The sequence below is a fragment of the Gallinula chloropus genome (assembly GCF_964237585.1).
Source record: "Gallinula chloropus genome assembly, chromosome: 7".
Lineage (NCBI taxonomy): Eukaryota > Metazoa > Chordata > Aves > Gruiformes > Rallidae > Gallinula > Gallinula chloropus.
Window position 1 is genome coordinate 13,904,981 of NC_140092.1, and position 26,254 is coordinate 13,931,234.

A 26,254-nucleotide genomic window follows, 5' to 3' on the forward strand; every position below is an offset into this window, starting at 1 on the left:
TGGTGGCTCATGTCCAGCTTTTCATCCATGAGTTACCCCCAAGTCCTTTTCCTCCGGGCTGCTTTCCAGCACGTCATCTCCTAACCTGTATGGATAACGTGGATTGTCCCAGCCCAGGTGCAGGACCCTGAACTTGGCTTTGTTGAATATCATGAGGTTCACCCAGGCCCACTTCTCCAGCTTGTCCAGGTCCCTCTAGATGACATCCCATCCCTCTGGCTATATATATATATATATATATATATATATATATATATATATCTCCATGTACTCCTGAATGAAGCCTGTGAGCAGCTGTGCCCCTCTGCCTACCATGGCTGAATTATCTCCATGCAGGATAAAGCTCCATGAGGGGCTGGTCTGAGACTCTGGGATAAACTCTCATGAGAGCGAATGACTACGGTGAATCCTATCCGCTGCTCCACACACGAGATGCTGTTCTTTGGCTTCCTTTTTCCTATAGACACAGACTAGGCCACATAAACTAGTCTTTCTGCAAAAGAAAGGCAGGAAACCATAGGAAGAGAGGTTATCTTACAGAGGAATCATCAGGGAAGGCAGAGAGCCTGGAGACCTTCAGCAGACACTGTCAAAATTAAGAACAAGGAAATTGAAGAAAGCCAAAACAGACTTGAGTGGAGGAAGGGAGAAGGGAATTACCAGAAAAAGGGAAGAGCTGGCAGACAGTTCATGCAGTTAGGTTAGGCTGCTGTGACTCCCCTAGATGAGTACAACTCAAGATTAATCACAGATCTGCACTGATATTAAAGTATATAAAAATCTGGAAGTAGAGTAGACAACATTGAGACAGTAATTTCCGATCACATCACAAGCTAGAAGAACACTGAGAAAAGCATTGTATGAATGTGGCAGGAGTCTAGGTCACAACATCTGGGACTCGCTAGAACAGAGAGAAAAAACTCAGGCGGTGGCCCCTCGCTTCCTTTGCTGGCTGACTGTGAATGGCCATGAGCCATCAGAACAGCTCAGTACCGGGTGGGGATCCTCCCTGGGCTGGAGAAACCGTTGATGTTGCAACAGCAACTCACTTCTGAGAAACCTTTCCTAGTCTGACTTGTATTAGTCAAGATTGAGAAAAGCCCTTACTCCTCATTTCAAGGGAACTGTAACATCAGCTGGTGAAGGGGCTGGAGGGCAAATCATATGAGGGACAGCTGAGGAAGCTGGGGATATTTAGCCTGGAGAAGAGGAGGCTGAGGGGAGACCTTATCACCACCTACAACAACCTGAAGGGAGGTTGTAGAGGTGAGCGATGGTCTCTTCAGCCAGGTTACAGATGACAGGACAAGGGGAGATGGCATGAAGCTGTGCCACGGCAGGTTTAGATTGGATATTAGAACAAAAAATTTTACTGAAAGAGTTGTTGGGGCTGGAACAGGCTGCCCAGGGGGTGGTTGAGTCACCTCATCCCTGGATGAGGTACTTAGGGATATGGTTTAGCTTAGGATGGGAATGGTTGGACTCGATGATCTTCAAAGGTCTCTTCCAACCTTGTTATTCTGTGATTCTGTGATCTTCTGATTTGCTGAGCACAAACAGCCCCAACAGAATATTAAATGTGTGTTGCATATTCAAAACCTGTAGCCTTTTTTCCTCCCAGGCACGCACTGAAAGGAAGGGAACAGTCATCAGACTGATACATGCTTTGTGGTCACAGCAGATACTCCCATGGAGAACCAGTGAAGGAACAGCCACCAAGCACTGTGCCCAAATGCTCTCGCATCCTCTGCTATGTAGGGGTACAAACCAAAAGCTCCTGACCCTGGCAGGGAACTCTCTGCAGGGCAGTCAGTCACCACTGTGCGGTGCTGCCAACAACCATAAACATGCATTTGCTAACAGGAAAAGGCGAATGAGGCAGCCCTGGTGCTGCTGCTTTGATATGTCTCCAAAAATCTAAACCAGATCTGGAATCAGGGCTTGAAGAGACAAAGTGTGCTTAGGAAGAATCAATGCAGGGTGTTTCTGAGAACCTCCAGCTGGTAGCAACGCTGCTGTGACACTGGCTGAAACACAGCCCTGACTTTCCCAAAACAAAACCACATACATCTCATCAGACATTCCACAACCCTGCAACTTTAAGAAACTGTGTATGACAACATTCCCAGCTGCCCTTCCAGAAGGAATATCAAATCCTGGGAATGAGCAAATGGGTGGGAGTGAAACAAGATTTTTTTATATTGAGGTCCTGAAATGAGGCATCAAAGTCAGCAAGTAACGGGAAATGGAGTTCTGGGACCAAGGGAAAAGGAGACCCACCTCAAAAATAAGGTCATCACAGTATAGCTCATCAGAACAGGATGAAGCAATGGACAGAAGATGAGTCCAGAATTGGTTTAGTCTGTCCCTGAAAGCATCTCTAGAAGCTTCTCCAGGCTTAATCTGGTTTTGCCTCTGACTCCTGGGAGGTTTGCAGAGCTTGTGTTGGCTCAAGCACAGACTCACAGAAGCATCACAAAATAATCTGACAAATATGCAGTCAGTGTCATTGCATCAGCAGAAAAATACCTTTGCTGGAACTAAATTTAAGGCAATATAATAACGTAGGAGAGGATTTGCTCTGTAATTTGTGCTTTGGTTTTTGAAACAAACCACTGGTTTGGAACAATTGCTGCCAAATTGCTTGCATCTGCAGAGACTGTCATTGCAAGGATCTCTTTCAGGATGGAAAGCTATTTGTTGCAAACCGTTCACATCCCCACTGTACTTTCATGCTTGGTAGCATGAAAGCTACCCCACAAGCTTTGTGCCCACACATAACAGAACTTGCTCATTTATACAGGCATTCATTTAAGAGCTTCACTGTAAATACTGATGAGCCAAGACTCCCAAGGCCTTGGTGAGAATGACCTACCATTGCTTGGATCTGACTATGGACTAAAGCTCAGAAAGCTGCACCGCCTGGTCCGTGCCTACTTCTAACAGAAAATACTCCATCTCCTGTCATCTGCCTCTTTGCCTTCCCTACATGCATGTGATTTAAAAAAAACCCCTGTATGTTGAAGCCTAAGGTGTGGGAGATGAAAAAGTCTGGCCCAGGATAGGTGCATTTGGGAGCTGAGGGGTGCTTAAGTCACAGACACACAGTATAACTTGGAAAGCTCTTAAAGAAAGAGTAAAGCCAGCAGCACAAGTGGCCCCCAATTTTTCCCCCAGAATTATCCAGGAAAGCTTATAGCTTTTCCCCTTCAGCCCACCATGGCAATGAACCTGAGACTGTTTCACACTGGGAGGTCAGAGGGGAAATCAAGATGCCCATCTCTAAACAGGTTTTACTGGGAAGTGAACAGGGGGGAACATGAGAATGAACAGAGGCAGCATGCCCTCTCCCCAGGATCCTGGGAACCTTGACTGCACTGCTCCTAGACCTGTAGAAGACACAGGCACCAGCAGCTCCTGCTTCCAGGAACACTGCCTAGGTGCTCCTTGCTCCCTCTGAGCATTACAGTAGTCCTGATGCAAATTGAGTGAGTTCATATGCTCAATTGGGAAGGCAATATAGGAAAAACAGATCCACTTCATTTTTATTTATAAGCATTTGGCAACATTCCCTCTAGACCATGAAGTGTAAACAAAGTGCCTCAGGGCAAGCCTGCATTACTGCCTAACCTCTGCACAGCTATGCTTCCCTGCAGGTGCTGGTAACGTCCGACTGCCTTAGTTGTGTTCACCATTTGGGAGAGCTTTTTGGATGTATTCCACAGCAAATCTCAAGCAAGTGTACACATCAGTGCTCTGCTCCATCAACTACACAGCCACCATATCAAACAGAAATGCAGTCACCATGTGTGTCAACTTCACAGTCAGAGCTGGTGGGGAATCTCCTCCCCTCTCAGAGAGGAGCAGAGGGTTCACAGTACTGACAGTAAGTTACTCAGACCCAGCCACAAACATTGTGTAGGTGCAGGGGGCAGTGCTGAATATCCACCCTTCACTGGTTAGGCTGCTATGACTGTAAGGAGGACAAATTTTCTCCTTAGGGAAAAAATGAAATCATCCTGTTTGGAGGCCCGTGGCAAGATTCAGTAATGCTTGGGGCCCGATTAATGGTCACAACACTGTATCGATACCTCCAGCCCACTCACCAGTGCTGCTTTTGTACCATGCTGCCAACATACATCAATGTGCAATCACAGTTACTCAGAAATTACCTCCCCTACGTGATCAGCCTGAGTACCACAGTTACTTGAGTTCACGTAATACATTCCTGTGATATTAAACCAATGGCTGCGTTTTACAGAGCAAGGCAGGTTCTGTAATTCTATGACTGTACTTTAATTACCACTGTGTATCTTACTTCCATGCACCTGATCTCCATAGCTACTCACGTTCCTGAAGGCATTCTGTGTCTGTGCAGTACGACTGGGATTGTCTCAGCTGAAAGAGAGAAAAAGAAAGGCAATGAGCCTTGGTCAGCTTTTACCAAAACCACCATTTCATCCAGTGTCTGAGCCCAAGTTCAAGATGAGGAAGGTTATAACTGACCCTTCACTGCATTGCACTTGGCTCAGGTGTGTGGGGAATCTCAGGAATGGATCTAGTTTCTGAACACTTTACATGACACCTTTAAATCACCTGACTAAAGAGTTACTGCTTCCACACAGGCTGAAGCCATTGTATGCCTTTGAAAACTCAAGTTAAAAAACTAGTGATAGAGACATTGTAAGACACAGATACACATATTGTAAGACTCTGTACACATTTTGGGATTTAAAATGGACAGTAGTTATCTCCCATTCTTGGTGTTACACTTTATCCAAACACAACTTTTTAAAAGCCATGTAATTCAAGTTTCTATAAAAGCCACCTCAAAAAATGGTGCTTGTACTTTCTGTTGCTGTTAACATCCTGCTCCTTCACCTGCTCCCACTGCTCCCATGAAAGAAAGATGGAGCTCCAGCTTTGACTGACGGGATCCTGTCAACCACCTGAGAAGCGTGTTCAACAAAACCAGAAAGGAATTCTGGCTACAGCTATGCTGTTCTTGAAGTGTGGTCTCTGGGGTGACCATGCTCACACCACCACGCTTTGTCCCTCACTGTCCCCTTGGTCCTTTCTTCATGAAAAGCCTATACATTGTCTGGAAATGCCAGCTGATGTAGTAGGCCATCTGATTAAAACACAGTAAGTATTAAATATGAGAATTTGTGTGCCCAGAGCCTGCACTCAGTTACTGAATTTTATCCTTCAGGCACTCTCAGTCATGTCTAAAAAGACAGGACGGGCTCCAAGACCTTAGAACGAAAAGGTCTGCTGGAAACACCAGTGATAGAAGTATTACAGTAAGCAAGCAGCCCTAAGAAAAATACCATTCGGAGTTGCTCTACCAATCTCTGCTGAAAAAATACTCTTATATTAGCTTATATCCTGCCAATAAGGAAAAAAGTCTGCTTGTGTATGGAGGAATGATATAAGAAACACCTTTGCAAAGCACAGAACTACCTGTACTCTGATAATATGGCTGTGCTTTCCAGAGGGCTTGGACAACAAATATTGCATGTTTTCCAAGGGGATTTAGACACTGTCTATACAAGGTAGGTTTAGAAACCTCAAATTATACTGTGAAACAGTTATAAGAGAAAAGTATGAAAAAACCTGCATTTTTTAATAATTGGTATGAAATTCCTCTAAATTGACAACAATAGATAATCATGCAGTCATCCCACTAGAATAATTACACTTTGCAGTCTCTGCAACATTCCCACCCAGCAACACAAGTATTTCTTAACTATTCCAGGTAATATGAAAATGTCATATAAACTCCTAGTGTCAGAGCAGCTCTGGTCGGAACAGCACCACCCATAGACGCAAAGAGACTTTAAGATGCCACAGATCATATGACAAAAACCACAATCAAATTCCTTGAAATGCTCACTTCCCCTCCTGACTACAAGCTCATGTGAAACCTTCAGTTGGGCAGAAGCTCTGGGGGGGCTCTGTAGGCCAGGGAGCCATTTTTAGCAGCTTGGCGACAGGCGGCGTGTTGTTCTCTTGGGATGAAGCACGGCAGAGGATGGGAAACTAGCAGGGGCAAAACCAAGTCCTTCTCATTTCACTGGGGCAAACCAGTCTCTAACTCGATACAAATCTGATCCCTTGTGGTCACTGAATTAGTCAAACCATGAGAAATGATTCTGGCACGTGTGTGAAACACTTGTGTAAGCTGAATGGCTGGGCAAGGCAATGCCTTTTGCTGAAAGAGCACTCCTTCTACCAGTTAGCTCTCTCTTGGTAACTACACCCTTAAGGGACACAGCAACTGTTGGAAAACCTGGGAATATGAGACATTTCCATCATCAATTCATAAATAAACAGTCCCTTGCATTCAGATTTTCTGTTCCTATGTGGAGGGGGCGTTTGGATGAAAGTTTGTGGAATACTAGCAAAAAATCGACCCAGCCAATCCCTCTTCTCAACAAAACCCTCACAAAGTCTTTCCAGATACACTCAGTGTTTTTCAGACTGGGAATACAACACATTTTTTGGATGAGAAGAATCTGAATAAAGAAGCAATTCTTAGAATACATTAACTCTTACAGAGTTAAAGGCAATGCCATTCATGGTGGGTTTGGTTTTATTCATATTTCAGAGATCCTTGTGTTGTCAAAAGTGTGAATATAGAGGAAGATTAATATAATATAGTGGAAGATTAATAATTGACTCCCTGATCTGACACTTGCTAAAGGCAGCAACAGCTTTTTCATGTTTTCCAGTATATTCTGGAACAGGCCCTTAAAAAGAACACAGAAAGTAGGTAAGTGAAACAATGGGTTTTATTCAACAAAAGCAGCGAGTGAAAAATATTACAAAATTAAATATTTATAAAAATGATTATTTTCTTTCATTTAAACAAAGAGGATTATATCTTAATTTTAACATTCTCTGTGCAGTTTCTCATCCAAATACAATAAATGGCTTAGTGCATGTGAGCCAAAAAATGAACTAATTCATCTTTTATCATCCAAAACGAAGTAAACACAAATTGTAAACAGCATGAAAGCTCAAAGGAAGCTAAAAAGGGTCCAGAATTTTCAGTTTTTAATATGATGCAAACTTGCAGGCAATGTAAGTAAAAATTCTTATTATAAATGCACATTATTTAAAATACAATGGTGAACTTTAATTCCCTCCAAGTACATTTAAAATCTCAAATAGCTTAGGTTAAAATAATTTAAAAATAATAACCCCCACAGCATAGGAACTCCTGGTCAATATGAGTATTTGCTTTCTATGGATATTTTTTGGAATTGGGAGGCACCAGAGGCTGAATTACAGCAAAGCAGTGCCCACTTACTGACATATTTCAAATCTAAACCTAACACAGTGCTGAGAAAAAGAGTGGTAAGAGACAAAATGACTTTTCCTCACTCCCCATGACACTGAAATTCTCCATTTCAAAAATAAAAAGAGCACATTTAAAATGATTCCCAGTTGAAATTTGAAATAGCTCTACCTTTTTTTTTTCTTCTTCTTCTAAAAGACATGGCTTTTACTCCCAGCTCACACTAACACAGCAGTGTTTAGTTCCTGCTCGTTTGACACCATGTATACAGCTTTAACATGCCATCTTGTGGATCAACAGCACCTACCCATCAAGCACCTGACTGTGTCCTGCTCCTACCCTCACCACAGATCCTGGTGCTGACAGGGGCCTGCCCTGTTTGTAGCAAAGGGAGCCTCCACTTTTCACAGTCCCCAGCTGTGAACAAAACGTGACCAGTCGCAGTAAAGGCACCGTGTGCCCATCAGCCTCTGGAACCTTTTCTGTGCAGTCACTATGTTAAGTCTCTATTTTTCTTCATGTGCAAACCTACTATGGGGACACAAACCTGCCCCTGTGTAGCAGCAACAGGGCGCAAACTTTTACTGCACGTAAGCTGCTCCACAGAATCCCTGAACTCCAAGGGAAATAGTAAGCCCAGTGAAGCAGCCTCATCCAGCTAAACAGAGAGCTTGTTTTTCCAATACAGTGACCTCAGCCGCTGGGATCATTCTGGTCTCCCCATGAAAGGAAGTCAGGCTGCTTCGCATTTACCGCTCATCACAGAAAGCTGCTGTGGGGAGGGAAATCCAGACCTCTGCCGACTTCCACAGTGACTTGTTCTTGTGTCTCACTGCTTCTTTACAGGAGATTTCTGAAACTCTTCAGGTGAGTGTTCAGAATTTGGTACACCAGAGCTGAACAGTCTCACACACGCCAGGACGGGTCCTGCAGTCTCTCCTCAGACAACTTGGGGTTTTTTTATTAGTGTCAGTACTATCCTGCCTGAAAAAAAATTAAAACTTCCTATCCAGTATGAACACTTTGTTAAGAGTTCAGTGTGGTTTTTAAGAACTAAAAAAGATCAAGCATACAAATACCAGGAAGATAGTGATGATCAGACAGTTCACCACTTTGCCATTTTTCAGAAGGCATAATGGCATGATCCCTTTCCAAAAGCACTTTCCAACTCCAGAAATGGTGTGATAAAGAAGTAACAAAACAAGAACAACAGGAGTAGTGGCAGGAACACGGTGCAATAATCAATGGAATCTAGGGTGAATGGCAGATGAGATGAAAATAAATTATTTCTGTAGGGCTAATTAAAATAATTGCCTTTTAGAGTAAGTTTTAAGACAGTTCCAAGCAGAATAAGTCCTCAGAAAAGACACAGATGGAAAAAGAGCTCCCATACAAAAAAAAAAAAACAACAAAAAAAACTGGGATGGAAGAAAGCCCAGAGAAACATGTGAAAGAAACAGATAAATGAGGTACAAAGATAACAGAGCAGAAATGGATAATCGTAGCAATGAAAAGGACAGACAAGTAGGAAAGCAAGGGCAAATAACTAACTTGACGTGGTCATTTATTCCAAGAACAAATGTCAATTTAAAATGGAATCAGAAAGACTGTTGATAGAAAATTTTATGTGATATTAAGGGCAAAATATCATCCGCTGTGAAAACACTTTTTTGCAATTTAGACCAGTTACAAGCTCTGCTTTTTCTCTCCAATGATGCCAGGAGATGACAGCACCATGGCATACACCCGATTGCGTTCTCACGCTTCAGGGTAATGAAATCACTGTTTAAGCTTTGTTGGCAGCCATATCTGTCCTGTCCAAAGGATAGAAACGATTTAGTAAACACCATGGTAAATAAATTGCTGTGGTAGGATAGGCCAGATTGCAAACGGAACTGTATCGTTATCTGTAGAGTTCGGATTTAAAGATGCAACAAATGACACCTGCATGAGTTACTCTGCTACAAGCTGGCCAAGAGAAAGAAGAGAAAAATAAGGGGGAAAGAAAGGGATACTGATGGACTTCAATAGTCTCTTACACTGCACTAGCTTCTCTCAGAAGAATAAACAATGAAAAAGTGAACACTGTCTTCCCCACCCCTACATTTTCTGCGAGCATATGCAGAGTTAAAATAGAATCATAGAATGAGTTAGGTTGGAAGGGACCTTTAAAGGTCATCTACAATAAATTAAATGATTTTTCACACAAGGACAAAATAACAGTCTGCGGTAAAAACATGGAGCTTGGTCCTGTGAGGTGAGAAGTAACTTTCTCTCCCATGACAAATGAGAAAGAAGGATGTCTGGTACCTTTCAGAATAATATTCCTAGATTACAAACCTACTCTGAAGCCCCAGAACCATCACCCAGATATGACAGAGGGAGAATGTTAACTTTCATACTCAAAGACACAAAATCTTATCAAGTAAGACACAGCAGATAAACAAGTCAGAGAGACCACTGCACAAACAGGAGCCCAGATTCAGGCCAGATCTCATTCTTCCCTTCATTTCACCGCTCCCAGGACTGCTGTTTCACCTCAGTGTCATCTCAATTCCCCCCTTTCCACACTTCCCTCCCTTTCCTAGAAGTGCATGACTTTTATTGGTACCTCATTTTATAGTTTTGGTGACCTTGACAACCAGTGATACCAGCAGCATCCTGCTTTTAGTGAATGCAGAGCAGAAGGAACTAGCAGAACAGGGAGAGTCTGGGCAAAGAAGATGAAGCTGTGTGATGAGACCATTACAAGGAGCTCATAGCACCTCTGACTACATGAAACAGTAGACAACAAATGGATAAGGTACAATATTACACAGGATTACTACAGAGGCATCAGAAAATTGTGAACACACACAGTTGTCCCAAGAGGCCATTAACAAACTTATATCTAAAGTATAAAAAAAGAATACACGTGGGTTTTTACCAAACAGTTGAGTATCTTCTGCAAAATGATGCATATTAGCAAATGAAAAGGGTACTCCCACGTAGGCAGCCTTGAGGAAAAGGCTTAGAACTAGGAGTTCCAGCAGATAAGTACAGTTTGCTCTAAGCACTGATTACATCCACATGTGGTCTGACAGAAAAAGCGTAATTTTCTCCTTTTTCCTCAAATGAGACGGCTGCAGCACAGCTCTGATCATCCAACACAGTTCAGCCATTCATAATACAGGTTACAGCTATTAATTACTTCTGGAATATCAAGCTGACAGAACTTTCAATGTGCAATTTTCTACACTGCTAGCAATACTGTTGTCACACTATGCATGCTCTGAGGTGGTCAGGAGGCATCACTGAGATTTTAAAAAAATTTTATTTTAAATATATCCTGATTAAGAAGCAGCAGCTTTCAGCTTACTGCAAAGCTCAGCAATTGGAAATGCAAAGAATGACAGGCCCCTTCAACTTCAGTTAAGTCCTTATATCTAACCCCTTACAGGAAAAACGTGGTCAGCATGGGACATAGACCCAAGCAGACACAATTTATCATGGGTGGTTCCCCCCCCCTTTTTTATTTAAAACATCCACTTACCTGTCTAGAAAATAGTCTCCATTTAAACTGCTCAACCTAGAACTAATTTCTGTGATACAGTTTTGGAGCCTTAACCTGTGTAACACCAGCACCTTAGGTACCCAATGAAGGTGGGGAAAGGGAAGTCAGCAGAGCAGGAGTGCACAGGAACAGACTCACACCCTGCTACTCCAACCGTGTGCTTCATTCTTATGGCTCAGTGCTTTTCCTCTACATCTCTTTGTCCCAATAAGCAGCCTACAGTTCAGCTGTTGGGAAAGGTCCCTTTTGAATCAGCTTGAACTCCAAGAAATTGGGAACTGAAGGCACAGTTCTGGAAGAAATGGGGCAAGTGAGAGCCAAATGCAATTTCCTGCTCTTGGGGAGGTTAACGGCTAAGAAGGGGTATGGACTAGAAGCAGGAGGAACTGCTATTGAAAGAAATGAATTAGAAGGCAAATGCTGTGGAACACATGTAAGAAGTCTCCAGGGCAAGCTCCATATTTAGAAGGTCACTTTAAATTATTTCAAATGTATTGAGTATAGTTCTGCTGTGACAGAGCTTCTACAGATGCAGAAGGCCACATCTGTAGGATAACTCACTTTTGCTGGTTGCCCGAGGGACTGTTTAAGTCAGGCTTAGCTGCGCTGACATCTTGAGAGCTTTTCAACCACTTGCAGTACACAACACAGATCTATTTTAGTCTTTTGTGCTGCTTCTGTGTTGTTTGCAGAAAGTCTCCCTCAGCCAAGATTCATGGCTATGCCAAATACTACTCCAGACCATGCCAGTTTATAATAGAAAGAGTAAAATGACCTGGCCAAAGAACCATGTGGAAAATTGGTTGACAATAGCGTTTGAACCAATTGTGTTGAAATAGTTTGAGAAATTGCAACTTTTGCTATAAAAACCTAGTAACACCTCAAAATACAAGAAAGATTAAAATAAAGAATGGTTTACTTTGCATCCCCAAGAGTTTTTGAGACATTCAAGTCTTCTGGTAGAGCAGCATAACTAGACATGGGCCATTACTTTGCAATTAGCTACAGAACAACAAAACACAAGCTTGTAATTCCCACAGAAGACTGTAAGGCCATCAAATCTCTACAGTAGAGCTGCTGGCAGTTCATCAAAATGGGTCCTCCTGTATTACAGACTTAGAAATGTTTTGGGTTAGAGAACATATTGCTCATTTTCATAGAAACTTGTATGGGAGTATTCTAAAGTCACACTTTATGTAAAGCAAGTAACACTCTAGCAGAAGGGGGCATGAATGTTTAAACCAAAGATACGCATATTAACAGACTTGCTTTGCCATTTCTGGCCACTCTTAGTCATGAACAGGTCTCGGGCTTGATGGAAGATGCTCTGTGTATAGTTATCCCCCATCACTGCATTTTCACTCTACTTTTCAGACTTGAACTGAGCCTTGGGCTAAGAGAGCCCATGGATCAGCCTCGCTTACTCAGAGAGCATCGAAGTCTGGAGGAGTAACATAGTATAATTGCACTTTTATTTCAGAAAAGAAGTGGAAATAGAGAAAAGGAAATAAAGAAGGGAAATAAAAAGGTTTAAGTATAACAGAGATTTGCTATCCTCTTCCACAACTAAGATGGGAACCATTTCCTCTGGATACCAGAGAATGGCGTTCCCCATGGCTCTTTCAAGCAACTGGTCCCTTGTCTGACAGTCCCCCCATTAAAGTACTTGATGTTATTTGTTGGTCCTCATTCTTGAACTTTGTCTCTTCTTGTCAAAATAAGTTTTGCAGATGGAGGAGACTGAACAGGAGATAGAGTCATACAAGCAAACAGACCTGTCATTGTCTTGACAACTCCTGTGTATCTGCAGAGGATGGAAGTATTTTTCTTGTGATATTTTTCTTCTATGCTTACTTCCTCTTACGGAGGTTCCCAATTATCTGCTACATCCACAGAGTAAATAGTGAGCTCAACATACAATAGTCAAATTGTTACACACCACCACCAAATCGCAACAGATGCTGCTGCTGGTATTACATAACAGAAATTACATTTATGAAGATACACCCAAAGACTTGAGATTTCTGTAAATCTGGAAATCATAAGGTTTGCTTATTATTCACCAGTGCCCATACTACAGAAGTTTACCAGGTCAGAAATTTTCATATTTTGACACCAAGGTGAACCCTGAAAAATCCACTTTAGAGCACTGAGCATAAGAGAACTCAATGCCCCTTAAACATATCAGGCCTGAACAGTATGTACAGTACCTCCAGTTTACCTAATGAGCAGCAAACATACACGTTAGAGATGTACAGTCCACTGTCTATCAAATCTGCCTACAAAATTCATTGCATTATAAATCAAGAAGAAAAAACTCTCAACAAAATAAATTCCTGCTTAGTCAAGCAAAATGAAGGACAGAAAAATAATCAAGCCATGTAGCTTAGGAAGAGTTAGGCTTTTTAAAAACAAACAGCTCCCTTGTTTTTAATTTTCTGTGGTGTAGCAGAGAAGAGTTTAAATGACAGCATCTTTTTTTTAACTGTATAAGCATTAAATGTAATGACAAGATGAACTGAAGTCTGCATTTTTAGTAGAGATTTAAACTATATGCTCTATAAAAAAAATATAATGTATTCATCCACAAATTGCACCTTGAATACCAAACAGATTTTCTAAGATTTTCCAAGTAAATACACCAATTAAATTAGAAATTAAAAGTAACACTTTGGGAATTAAAATGGAAACTTCAGGTTGTAGGGGCACACATTTTGACGTCCTCCTGACTTTGGCATAGCAACATCATTGATATTTCCCATACTGTTAAACCTAGCAGAAATCCTGTGTGTCTGTATATCCTGTGCTGCTTCATTAACAGAAGCCTTAATTCTTATCAGTGTTGTTCTATACAGGTACAAACCTATCACTCTGCAGAAATCAGTTTACTTTAACCCAAATGCAAGTTATTAAAATTTACATCAGTCATGGGTGATCTTGCACAATGTTATTACTGGAGTGAAGAAGCCTAGAAGTACATTTCCACACTTGGATATCTCTTATAATTACATTGTTATTCTGTTTAAATTTAATCTTAACTCTGAACTTCTGTATTTACAATGCTCAGTTTGGGGATAACTATAACCACCTTGTTATACAATTTGCTCCAAAATCCTGACATATACTCCCAGCTGTAACACCATCCAAACGTGCTCTGGTGTGTTTTATACCTGTTCAGGTTAAAAAGAATCAACAATTAAGTAGGTATGGGGAACTCTCTGAGTATGCAGCATGTAGAATTTTTCTCCCCCACAGGCTGAATGGCTAAATTGTTATGCTTTCTTCTATCACAGTGGTTTTGGAGTAAAGGTTTTGACAATCCAGCTTTCAGAGGAAGTGGGCACCCAGTCTCCATTGACCCTTGTAGGGTTCAGCAACTTTGAGAACCCACGTCCAAGGGTTCCTTTTAAAGCAGATAGTAAAATTCCTGTCTGCTCATATTGTGTGAGATTGAGTGACATAAAAGCAGTGTAGAAACCAAACTCTTACTGAAGCATAAAAGTTAGAGATGCAATGATGAAGGTGTAGCAAGTCAGCTAAAAGCATACAACAGGTTATTTGAGGATAGTCTAGCTGCTGACTTGAGACTTGTGAGACTTTTCCTTTCTAGATTCTGCTGAATTATCCCAGCTAGTGATTTGCTCTTATAAATATTTAGAAGCATCTGCTTTGCTTTTTAGGACAGATGAAATCTGGCATTTCCCTTTCATCCTCACAGTTTCAAGTGCTAATTGGTATGATCTTTTTGGAAGCTGGACATTGAGCAATAAACTCCATTCCTGCTATTACACAGGAACACTGTTAGACTTGTCTTGGTGGCTGCCCAAGAGGGTGCACATACAACCTGCTGTTTACACTCACAAGGCAGAAACTAGTGCGACTCCAGATGATCCATTTGCACCCACCATAGACTGACTGCATGGAGCAGCCCAGGAATAAAATCTCAGAGACCTTTGTGGCACTTCTGACTTCAGACACAACTGGCCTGCATGACTCATACCCAGAATCCTCCTGCTAAAACATAAAGAGAACTGGCTGACAGGTGCCATTGGCTGCCAGTATCTTCTGGCAAAAAATGAAAAAAGCACTGAATAGGCTGGACCATACTGGCTCAGATTTGCATCTGACAAGCCTCAGAGGAAAGAACAACCCACATGTGTCCTCCTTTTTTTTCCTTCCAACTTCCTGAAACTTGGTCCTGGGGGTTCCTTTGTCATCCCTGTAACACGTGTCCAGAAGCCTCAAGGTCCAGAATCAATACAACTGTGGGATATGGCACAAATGTCATGTTTAAAACAAGAGGAAAATCCTTTTTGGGAAAGAACGTGCATATGAGCATCCACAGGGGGCAGCAGGAAGAGCTCAGTTTTTGAAATTGTGCCTCTTACTGGGAAGCATGAGCTAGGATGTCTGGGCCCTGACGTAAAGGCTCCACAGAAGACACAACTGTTGTCCACAGAAGCCTCAATTTTCTACACCCTTGTGCCAACAGCACTGACCTTTAAACAGCATGCAAGTAGACTGAAGGATGCGATTACACCCCTGCAGTCAGCACTTTAAGCCTATATCTGGAATACTGCAGCCAGTCTTGGGCTCCCCTACACAAGACAAATTTGCTGCTTGGCAACTTCAGCCCCAGGGTTGCATGATCTGTTGAGATGACAAGCACTTGTCCTTTCCTCTTGCGCTTGTGGGGGATCATTCTGTGTTCTGCTGCAGCCACTGATGTAGTCCTCCCACTGAGAGCACCTGACCTGGGGTATTTTGGCTTCCAGTGTGACCAGTGTGTTTTTGAGGAGGCATTCTGTGTGCACAGGCCAAAGGGCATGGTGTCAGAACACAATGGCACAGGTCCTCCAGTGCTGTGTCATGGACAAGGGTGGCGAGCTCTGCTGGCTCTGAGAAGAATCATTCTGGAAAATGGGGTCATCCAACCTCCCTGAAAACCCACACAGGTACAGCATCTGCCCAGGTTTAGGTTCTTCACCTGGCACTCCATATGAGAGTGTAACAACACATTCCAAGGCCAAGAAAGTGTGAACACTCAGGATCACATTTAGGGTGAAGCAGGGATATAAGAGTATAACCCACACATTTTGAAGGAGCAGCTATATGTAATCCTTGCAAAGCACTGTTTAAAACAAGTTTTTCTTTTGTGGATGTGTGCACATGGAGGTGCTTTTCATGTAAATTGATTCCTTATTCCCAGACATACATTCTTTGGGGGCTTATATATTTGCTCTACTCATATCACAGGCTAGTGGATGCTGTATTTTCCTCATAACCTTTCTAAAATACTGATAAAAAAACTCCTGAAGAAATGTCTGATCCTAGAGAGGATGCTCTTCACACATACTGCCTCAAGCAGTTGATGTATTCAATTATTTAAAAAGACATTAATTTAAGTCCTAAGAAATATAACAGGATAAAAACAGATTTATGAAAATTAACAAGGGGAAGTATACCAAATGAAACTGATGTACAATGTGATCTTAAAACCCAATTGTAATCAAGTTCATTTAATTGCTCACAGTTCACAGTTGCTAGTGTTATTTTTTAAAAATATACACTTGTACCTTAAAAAAAATAGTACTTTGTGGCTTTTCTTCAATGACAGTGAACTGAATTCCACACAGAAACAAAGAATCATTGCTATTTTACAGGTCAGTTAGAGCAGTGCAAAACAAGTTGCTTGAAGCTGCTCAATTATATCAATGACACAGCAAGAAACAGGAGTCAGAACTCAAAATCACTGGATTTTCAACTTCAGATTTTTTTAAGGTTAGTTTTAAGAAATTCAGACATTATTCTCTTGCCACGTGAGCATGGGGAGTTTTGTACGTGTGGTACTCAAAGAGTTTGCAGGGCAGTTCGTTTCTGTGCACACCAGAAGAGGGTTATGCAGAAACATTTCAATAGAAACACTGTTAATGCTGTCAAAATGCAGCTCTGGGAAAGAAAGCAAGGCATCATTCCTATTAACTATTCAGAAGCTCATCAGAAAGTCAGATGCACAGTTTCTAACAGTACATACAACTGAATAAGCAGAATCAAAAGCATCAGTAACTGCAGATCTGCAAGAGTTGAAGTAATGTCTGAATAACCACCCTTCCCAATATCCTCATGTTATCCTTACCAGATTAATCAGTCTTCTCATTGCATGTTCATGGGAGCAAATGCATTCACAAGGATCAAATCCACCTTCTGCCATGGTTCCCTGGATAAACCTGAACTTGCCTGTGAACACCTAAGAAGAATAAGAAGAAAAGGACAATGAACTCTTTTTCAGCTGACCTTATTTTCCAGAGACTCACACATCAAGTTTCAGTTCATTTAATGCCAGGGTGAAAAAGCAAAACAAACCAGGATAATCCTATTATTCCTTTGGCAGCATGAATGAAGAAGTCTGGTATGTGCAGCTACATTTTGATGTTGCTGAAAGCAGTGTCCCACACAGGCTTCCTTGAAGAGCCAAATAATTGTTTTGCAAAATTCTGTGTGTCTCCCCTGGGTTTTCCCACATACCGTTACGAAATACATCCTAACAAACAAGAACCACTAAGATTAAATTCTGTTCTCTCATCTGCATAGTGGGACTTTTAACTGTGCAAATATAATTTGGAAAGTCAGGGGAGCCTGCACTCCTAAACCCCTAACAAACTGCTGGCATCTCCCTCTGGATCAATGTACAGGAAAGTAATTTAAAACCCACTAACTTCTTTGCTACAGGGAGAAACAATCATCCTCATTGTATAGTGAAAGCAAGCAGCAGGGGTGCAAAAGTGGATATACTTGGAAACACTTCAAAAATGGAGATAAATTAATTTTAGATCAAAGAAGTAGGTCATTCACTTAGCAATACACAAAGTTCAAAGAAGCTGTAATGGCCATGGTAGGGAATCAATTCTAGGTTAGTCACCTGCTAAGCCCACCAACACCAGACACAAGCAGACACAAGCATATCTTTACTATTTACCAATAGCTATCTCAGTGATGCTCAAAGTGGGTAGCAGATTGCAAGGCATTTCTGCTCTTGTGGTCGAACCAGGGAGTGATTTCTCTCAAATGAGGACTCATAATGCTGTATTAGATCAGCTCTGCATAATGATACTTTCAAAATATTTTTGTTAACTTGGCATGGACAAAGCTCAATTCAGAATGTTTGTGTTGCATGCACTGGGGCCCTAATGTGAGATAACTGGCAGGCTTAATAACTGCAGCAACACAGAGCAGACACATCCTCTCAATTTCCTGAAACAAGTAGTTTATGGAGCTGCCAGCCATTTGACAAGGGCATGCTGAATCAACAGATGTGCTCTGCAGTCATCACCTATGAAAACTTACAGCCTTGATCACACAGCATTTTAATGTTTTAACTTCACTAGAAGAAAGAGGAATAACCCATATGGCTGTGAGAAACCTTCACTCAACAGAATGTATCACCACAATAGTTCTATCCTCTTGGGGGGAGAGCGAGATGGAGAAAAGAAAATGCATTTGAGAAGTCCTTCCTCTGTCAATGTCTACTGGACTTCTCTATTATTCTCTGTCATGGTGGAGAGACAGATCGTAAAAGAAGGTCAGAGATAACCAGATCTTCATCAGGCAGTCTGAGCATCAGTGCCCTGAGTCTGCTAGCGCTGCCACTTTCTAAAAAGAATACTGAAAATGGGAAAAGAGAGGAGAAAAAAAAAAAAAGGGAGGGGTGGAGGGGGGGTGTGTATGGGGGGCTGGGAAGAGAAAAGGCTTTTTGCCCAGACACTAAGAAATAGTAATCTGACAATGTTCTGAGATGACAATTGAGATGATTTAATATGTAGCATACAAGTACCTCTGCATAGAAAAATAAACCTGAGTGTTGAGTTCTTCAGGCACAATGTGATCAAGAACCTGGAAGCCATAATGAACCAAATACAAAGGAGAAGCAAAACATACATTTTTACCACTCCAGGAACTGACCAGTCCAACAAACTGCCACGGAATTGCCATCGCTCAACACACTCAGCTGTGCTTCACCCAAATACAGGTTATTGAGTAGAGAAGCACCCGAGTTTGGATATAATGCTCTCCAACATACAGGAGATCACAGCAGATGATCTAATGATTCTTTTTTATAGTCAGTTACAAAGCTACACCAACTTTTGTGAAATTATCTCAGAACCACCAGAGCTGCCTAACAACAGAAGAAATGTTTTAGCTGGGTGATGCACCACGTCAACCAAAATAGCCTTCCTAAAACTATTTTAGCACAAGGAACAGGCAAAAGCACTGACTGCTGAACAGTGCAAAATTATTTTTCTATATATAATGCTGACAACCTAAAGAATATTTAGTTGTAATTTGAAAGAATTCAGGACTCAGTCACACATAGCAATGTTTCAGCAATAATAGAGAAGCGTTAATCTATGCATGAATACAAGAAATCAAAACATCAGATAAGGTGTTGAATGAAACCAGGCTAACATTCTCTGTAGAACATAAATCTGAAAAAGGTTAGACAATAAATGGGATAATTAATTTATAATATAATACCATAAATTTAAGTGGAGGTGTAGTACTAGGACGAATTTCATACAATCACAGACTGCTTTGGGTTGGAAGGGACTTCAAAGATCATCTAGTTCCAACCCCCTGTGATGGGCAGGGATACCCTCACTAGACCAGGTTGCCCAATGGTCCATCTAACCTGGCCTGGAACACTGCCAGGGATGAGGCTTCCACAAACTCTCTGTGCACCCCGTTCCAGTGCCTCACCACCCTCATAGTAAAGAATTTCTTCCTAAAGTCTAATCTAAACCTACCCTCTTTCAGCTTAAAGCCACTGCCCCTTGTCCTATCACAACAATAACAGTCCCTCTCCCACTTTCCCATATGACCCCTTCAAGCATTGATTGGTACACTGCAATTAGGTCACCCCAGAGCCTTCTCTTCTCCAGGCTGAACAAGCCCATCTCTCACAGCCTGTCTCCACATGAGAGGTGCTCCAGCCCCTTGATCACCTTTGTGGCACTCTTCTGGACTCGCTCAAACAGCTCTGTCTTTCCTGTACTGGGGACCTCAGAGCTGGATGCAGCACTCCAGGTGGGGTCTCACCAGAGCAGAGTAGAGGGCAGAATCCCCTCCCTTGACCTGCTGGCCACACTGTTCCTGATGCAGCCCAGGACACGTTGTCCTTCTGAGCGGGTAGCACACATGGCCGGCTCATGTTGAGCTGTCATCCATCAGCAGCCCCAAGTCCTTCTCCTCAGGGCCGCTCTCAATCCATTCTCTGCCCAGCCTGAGTTATGCTTGGGATTTACCCCAAGGCATCTGAACTGTAGGCAACAAATTACCTTATCAGTTAAAATAAAGCAGAACATGTCACCAATTAAAATGCCATCCAAGCTTTGAACTAAAGATCCCTTACCAGCTTTTCCACTGTCACATGATGCTGAAAGGAGTCATCCTTTACCTTGCCTTCCTATAAGCCTGTAACAAGCACTCTCATTGGCAAAAGACCAAAGATGCACCATCTATTTTGGTACCATCACTAGGTTTTTCCCAATGAAGATGCTAAACTTGGATTAATTTATTACTCAAAACCCCCAGCAAAAGGCAGGTAACTAATCTCCCTTTATGCAATTATTTTTTTCTGGAAACTGGAGGAAACAAATTTGTCACTGGTCAGCCACAGAAAAAAAGAGAGAACCATTCTATGCTAGGTTATCATTTTCACTTTTAAAATTACACTCTTGTGTCTGTATTATTCATTAAAGTATTCTTGGCTTAAAACGTGTGTTATTTGTAAGACATTTCAAATGCATGAAGCACTAACTATCACCTAAGCTCTGTAACCAGATCCTTAAGTTTATGAATGTTCTGCAATCCCACGTAAGATTTGGTAACAAGAGACTACTATTTTTATATGTCACGGAGCAGGATTCCTTGGCTCCTCTGCATGCTCTCAGGCAGCCTGTTCATATCAAAATCCTGTTCCAGAGTTGCAGTGTGCTTCCTGCCCGCCTCCCGGTACTCGCAATTGTCTGATCTCACGTCAGTGGCTGACTCGCTCTGCCCAGCTCTGACCTCGCTGTGAGTCACGCCAGAACCTCCACCTTTTGTAAATACAGTTGTTCTTCCACATAGAATCTACCACAGAAAAAGGGAGAATGTGCTCTTTTCTTCTCCTTGTGACCTGAGGAAAGAAGCTGCAGCAGATTATAGTTTGGTTTTGGGTTTGGTTTTTTTTAAACTCTGCTTGTTTGCCAGTATGGTTTGCTGTTAATCATTACTTTGTTTTTCTTGGAATTACAGAGTAACTGGTAAGGCAATTGGTGAGGCTCGGACATCAAATACGTGCCAGTACTCTGACTTAAAGCATTACTTTTACTCAACTTAAAATTAGGGTATTTTTGTTTGGCCACATTACTGCTAGGAGAGTATTTCACTCACAGGACTCAGAAAAAGCCAGAAGACACATTTGGTCAATACACCAAAGTGTCACTGATAACAACCTCTAGGCAATGAAAACTAATAGCATAAAAAAGGAGAGAATTAGTAAATGTGGACAAAAATGTACCATCAAAGAGTCAATATGACCTTTCCAGTGTAAAGAGGCCTGCAGAGGCAATCATAAACACTACTGCTGAAATTAAAATACTAAGGTCAGAGCCGGAATTACTGTACTTTGGAAGCAAAGCAGATGATGGTCTCTGATAATTTAAGAGGAAATAAAAGCCCACCATTAACTTCTGACTTGAGCATCTTTTTGAAATTGCAGGTAACAAAGCCATATTGGAAAATATTTCTAGTCTCTCATGATTTAAAAAAACCACCCACCAAAACACAACATTCTGGGTTATAGTAATTATTATAAATTGTTTCTTCTTTTGTACCAGAAATAGCGATACAGATACAGAAATAGTGATAGAAAGGGCATTTTGTACCAGAAATAGTGTGGCCAGCAGGACTAGGGCAGTGATTGTCACTATGTACTTGACACTGGTGAGGCTACACCTCAAGTTCTGTGTTCAGTTTTGGGCCCCTCACTACACGGACTGTGAGGTGCTGGAGCATGTCTGGAGAAGGGCAATGAAGCTGCTGAAGGGTCTAGAGCACAAGTCTGATGAGGAGTAGCTGAGGGAACTGGGATTGTTTATTATGCAGACAATGAGGCAGAGGGGAGACCTTATGGCTTTCTACAACTACCTGAGAGGAGGTTCCAGCCAGGTGGGTGTTGGTCTCTTTTTCCAAGTAACAAGCAGTAAGACACCATGAAACCACCTCAAGATGTGCCAAGGGAGGTTCAGATTGGATATTAGGGAAAATTTCTTTGCCAAGACCATTGTCAAGCACTGGAACAGGCTGCACAGGGAAGTGGTTGAGACACCATCTCTGGGTGTATTTAGAATACGTGTAGAAGTGGTGCTTAGGAACAGGGTTTAGTGGTGGACTTGGCTGTGCTTGGTTAATGGTTGGACATGATGATCTTGAAGGTCTCTTCCAACCTAAACAATTCTATGATTCTGCAATTCTTTATCTTCCCCTACAATCTATTATCAAAAAAGCAACCTTTATGGCTACAATCTGATTTTTTTTTGTACCTGAAGGACAGTTCTGTATTTAAAATTATTCTAATGACTATACATATTTCCCAGTTCAGCAACACCTCTCCTGAGTAAACAGCATGCAGCTGGTAAGCTCTGGGAGACAGAAATTCTACTCTGCCTTTCTCCACCCTAATCATTACAAAACTGAATTCTTTCCAGCATGAAGGCAAACAAGAAGTTTTGTCAATTTTCCCTGTGCTGGATGCCCTCCAGTGTGACTCCAGTATAACACTGATCAGCAAGATTGTCAAAGTGCACGTATCAATGATCTCTACTCCTTGGTATAAAGGAGCATGCAAAAGTATTTATAATTCCAGTATTCCACTCCATATGATACATAAATCAGAGTCACCACAGACTTATGATGGACTAAACCTGGCATCTTTAGCATCAAATCTCTAAGCTCATTAAATTTTATCTTTCCTGGATGTAGTCACTTTTAAAATGTAGACTACCACACACACAATACATACAATGCCTGAAGATTTCCTCTGCTAAGAACTATATTTTATATATTGCTATTTTCTTGAATATTGAAGGTAAGAAGTCCTCAGGAGGAAAATACTTACAGTACATCAGACAAGTAACAGTACTCAGTACTTTAAAGAGAAACAAAACCCTATTCAGCTCCTCATTGCTGTTTTTTCAGCCAACTGCAATAACTCAAAGCACAATTGTCAAATATAACAAGCCGTAAAGTTAATTTTGGGATTTGAGTTCAGTTGAGAGAAGCGCAGCAGAACAAATGAAAATACTTATAAAACTGAAAGCAAAAGCACAGAAAGGAAGCAAATGACCTGTTATGCCTCTGCAGGCATTCTGAGAAATGATAAAGGGCTAAAATAGCAAAAACCATACACAAAGCATGAACAATTCACTGCCCCAAAGATAAAACATTCATTTTTATCCCACTGTCAGAATCAGAAACCCTCTCTCCTACTCTTGCATGATCTCCTAAAGGATGCAAGTTTCCAGAAAAAGGGTTTGTTCTCTTGCCCTTTTACCTGCATCCAGGACATCTTAGTATTCATGCTTTCTACAATACCCGACCCTTTCTGTAATTTTCTTCACAGCATGCCCCAAATTTGGTTCTTCCATATCATCTTACCGATCTCCAAATGACTTCCAAGTATTCTCCTCTGGCATCTAAAGCATCCTGTACATTGGCCTTGTGCAGCCTAACACCCACGCAATCCTGCACATGAAGTCCTGTCCCAGAGAAACTACCAGGCACTAAGGCTGTGTGACCAGGGGGTGGAAACTTGCTTCAGTGAAAGCAAGACAAAACTGCTGTGATCAGCTCCTCAAAGCTCCTGGTCGCTGCTTTTATAGGACTGTCTCCTCTCCTCCTTGGTCACTCTGTCCTCCTCGGTACCATCAACATTCCAGGGGCAACTGGCATCACAGATGACTCATTACTGGGCGTTTCAAAATGCCTCTGGTACCACAGCTTACTCCAAAAGCTGTTTCTAATCCTGCCTCTTCTAGGGTGGGGACTCACTAAGCCCTGCCTAGTCACACAAATCCAATTCAATATCAATTAGGTATACAGTAAAACAACAGATGAAGGTATCTTCAGTAGGGCAATACCACTTACTAGTGACTAACCGACCAAGAGGAGCCTAAACATCCAAACCCAATGAATCCCAGCAAACTCAGAGTTTTCTTTGTTTATTTCCACCTGCTGTAATATTTGTACTTCATGCACATCCAACCTCCCACAGAATCCTGTGTGGTTTTTGAGCCTTTTGATGAACTACCTACATCCAACTTACTAGTCTATTATTTAGCCTCCTGTTATTTCAGTTTTACAGCTCAACTTTGTAAGTAAGACAGGCCAGGGAGTTTTATCCATTGATTTCTACTACATCAAGGTTCTCTTCAGGCTGGGTTAGAGCACAGACGAGGAGAATAATATGCAGAGATCTGTGGTTTCTCTCTTTAATAAAACAACACACCAGAGATATGTTTAGACAGGACTGGCTGATTTCACCTACAAAGATTTTTTGTGACATTTCTAGTTTTTTCAATTGCTGCTACCAGAAATGTAACACATTTCCTATCACTGGAGCAATATAAAGGAGACACAAGGCAGAAATGGTAACAGACATTAAAGAAGCAAAGGAAGGGAATAACTAAACACAGTATAAAACCACAAGACAGCGTAAGAAAAGAACGGTGTTTGTAGGTGAATAGGGAGGAAATGTCACAAAAGGACTACAGAAATAGAAAATACAAGAGAAAAATCAGCAGTACTTTAATAAGTAAATGTTATTCTGCCTGAAAAGAATAGCTGCATTATCCTAAGGCAATGGTGGTGGTGGGGGGGGCATTGCACTACATCAAAATTAATCCAGAAGCCAAGGGTCTGGCATATGTATCCAGTGGAGATGGTCTGCATTTTTATGGAAGAGTTTTAAATTGTCAGGGTTACAGAACTGAAGATTTCTATGGAAAATGCCTTAACAAAAGAACTTCCTCTGTTCAAAGGCAGCTAAAAATAGGTTCTATAAAAAAAGAGAAATCTTGTATACAAATTGATACTAATTAAAACATTCCAGGGATCTGTTCTCCTCTATTTAGATAGTTAAAGTAAATATTCCCTCACAAAGTTAACTCTGAAAGACATTATACTTGGCTTTTTTATAATGGTAATTTTTGATCCTTTTTATTAACATGCAACAGCTCTCTCCCATCACCTCTTCCACGCTTACTGCTCCATTCTGCTTTTACTGAAACAAATACCAGCACTTCATTGGCTTCAGCAGACCAGGATCTAGTAGCTCTGCAAGGTCACAGATCTCTAGAAGACAACGGATGTTTTTTCTACCAGGCCTCCTCCTGAGCATTAAATTGAGTTTTCAGGACAAAAGGAATCCAACTAGCTGGCTGGGCAGCAAAAGGAAAGCAGCAGGATATAAACATGGGTCCTGCCAGGAGGAGTGCTGCCACAGTAAAGTGTGGCTCCAATTATAGCTTTCTCCAACTAATTGTCCCAGTTCAGATCCTCCCGTTTAGCTTTCTTAGGGAAAAGAGCTGCAATGATTTTGATTGCTGATACAATGCCCAAAGAGGGCTCCTAGACATCACAACACTTTCAGAGCATAAAGCAATCCTCTCCATGCTCTTCCCTTATGATTCCAGGGGGGCGGGAGGGAATGCAGCTGATTTTGTACTTGAAAGCATCAGCGCATCTCCCTGGACTTCCAGCTGTAGCCTAATGAGTTGGCAAGTGTATTTTTGCGCTGCAACTTTTCTCAGGATAATTAACAAGATCTGAGATCAACTTTTCAATGCAGATTAAGCTAAATCAGTTCCTCTCCTCATGGACAAGGCAGTGCTTAGCCATGCACACAGATGTACAAAGCTAGTGCTGGTTTTGCTGGTTTCAGAGACATCAAGACCAGTAGGAGCTCCACAAGAGAACTGTTCACCCAGCCACATCCTGCTCAAGACATACTAGTGGGTAACTTTACTACTCTCTCACAAATCATTTGGTATGTAAGTAAATTATGAATTAACTTTCTACTGCCATCCATCTGGTGCTTCTTACAAATGATAATTTAATACAAAACAACTCCTTAAAAATAGAAGCAAACCCAAAGAAACCAAGAAACGCTGAGCCAGCCACTGAAGATGCTACAGCAACATGCCAAAATCAGGGAAGGAACTCTTAAGTAGGGACAGGCTCATAACTGAGAAATAACTGCTAATGATCTTCTTGATTTTTTTTTTCCTGATGGTTTCATAAAACTACTGGAACACTGGTACATCCCTTGTCCTCACAGAGTCCACCACTGCTTGACCACC

The 26,254-nt window shown here is 41.6% G+C and overlaps 1 protein-coding gene across 1 annotated transcript in view; it reads right to left on the reverse strand.

Moving 5' to 3' along the window:
* The window catches only part of SMIM14 (small integral membrane protein 14), a 42,686-nt gene that overhangs the window by 9,129 nt on the left and 7,303 nt on the right, over nt 1-26,254 (reverse strand). Inside the window, exons 2-3 of the mRNA XM_084266790.1 lie at nt 16,993-17,103; nt 4,350-4,398 (exon numbers count right to left, since the gene is read on the reverse strand). Of these exons, the coding sequence (XP_084122916.1) occupies nt 4,350-4,398; nt 16,993-17,067 (124 nt within the window). The 5' untranslated portion in view covers nt 17,068-17,103. The remainder of the gene's footprint in view (nt 1-4,349; nt 4,399-16,992; nt 17,104-26,254) is intronic.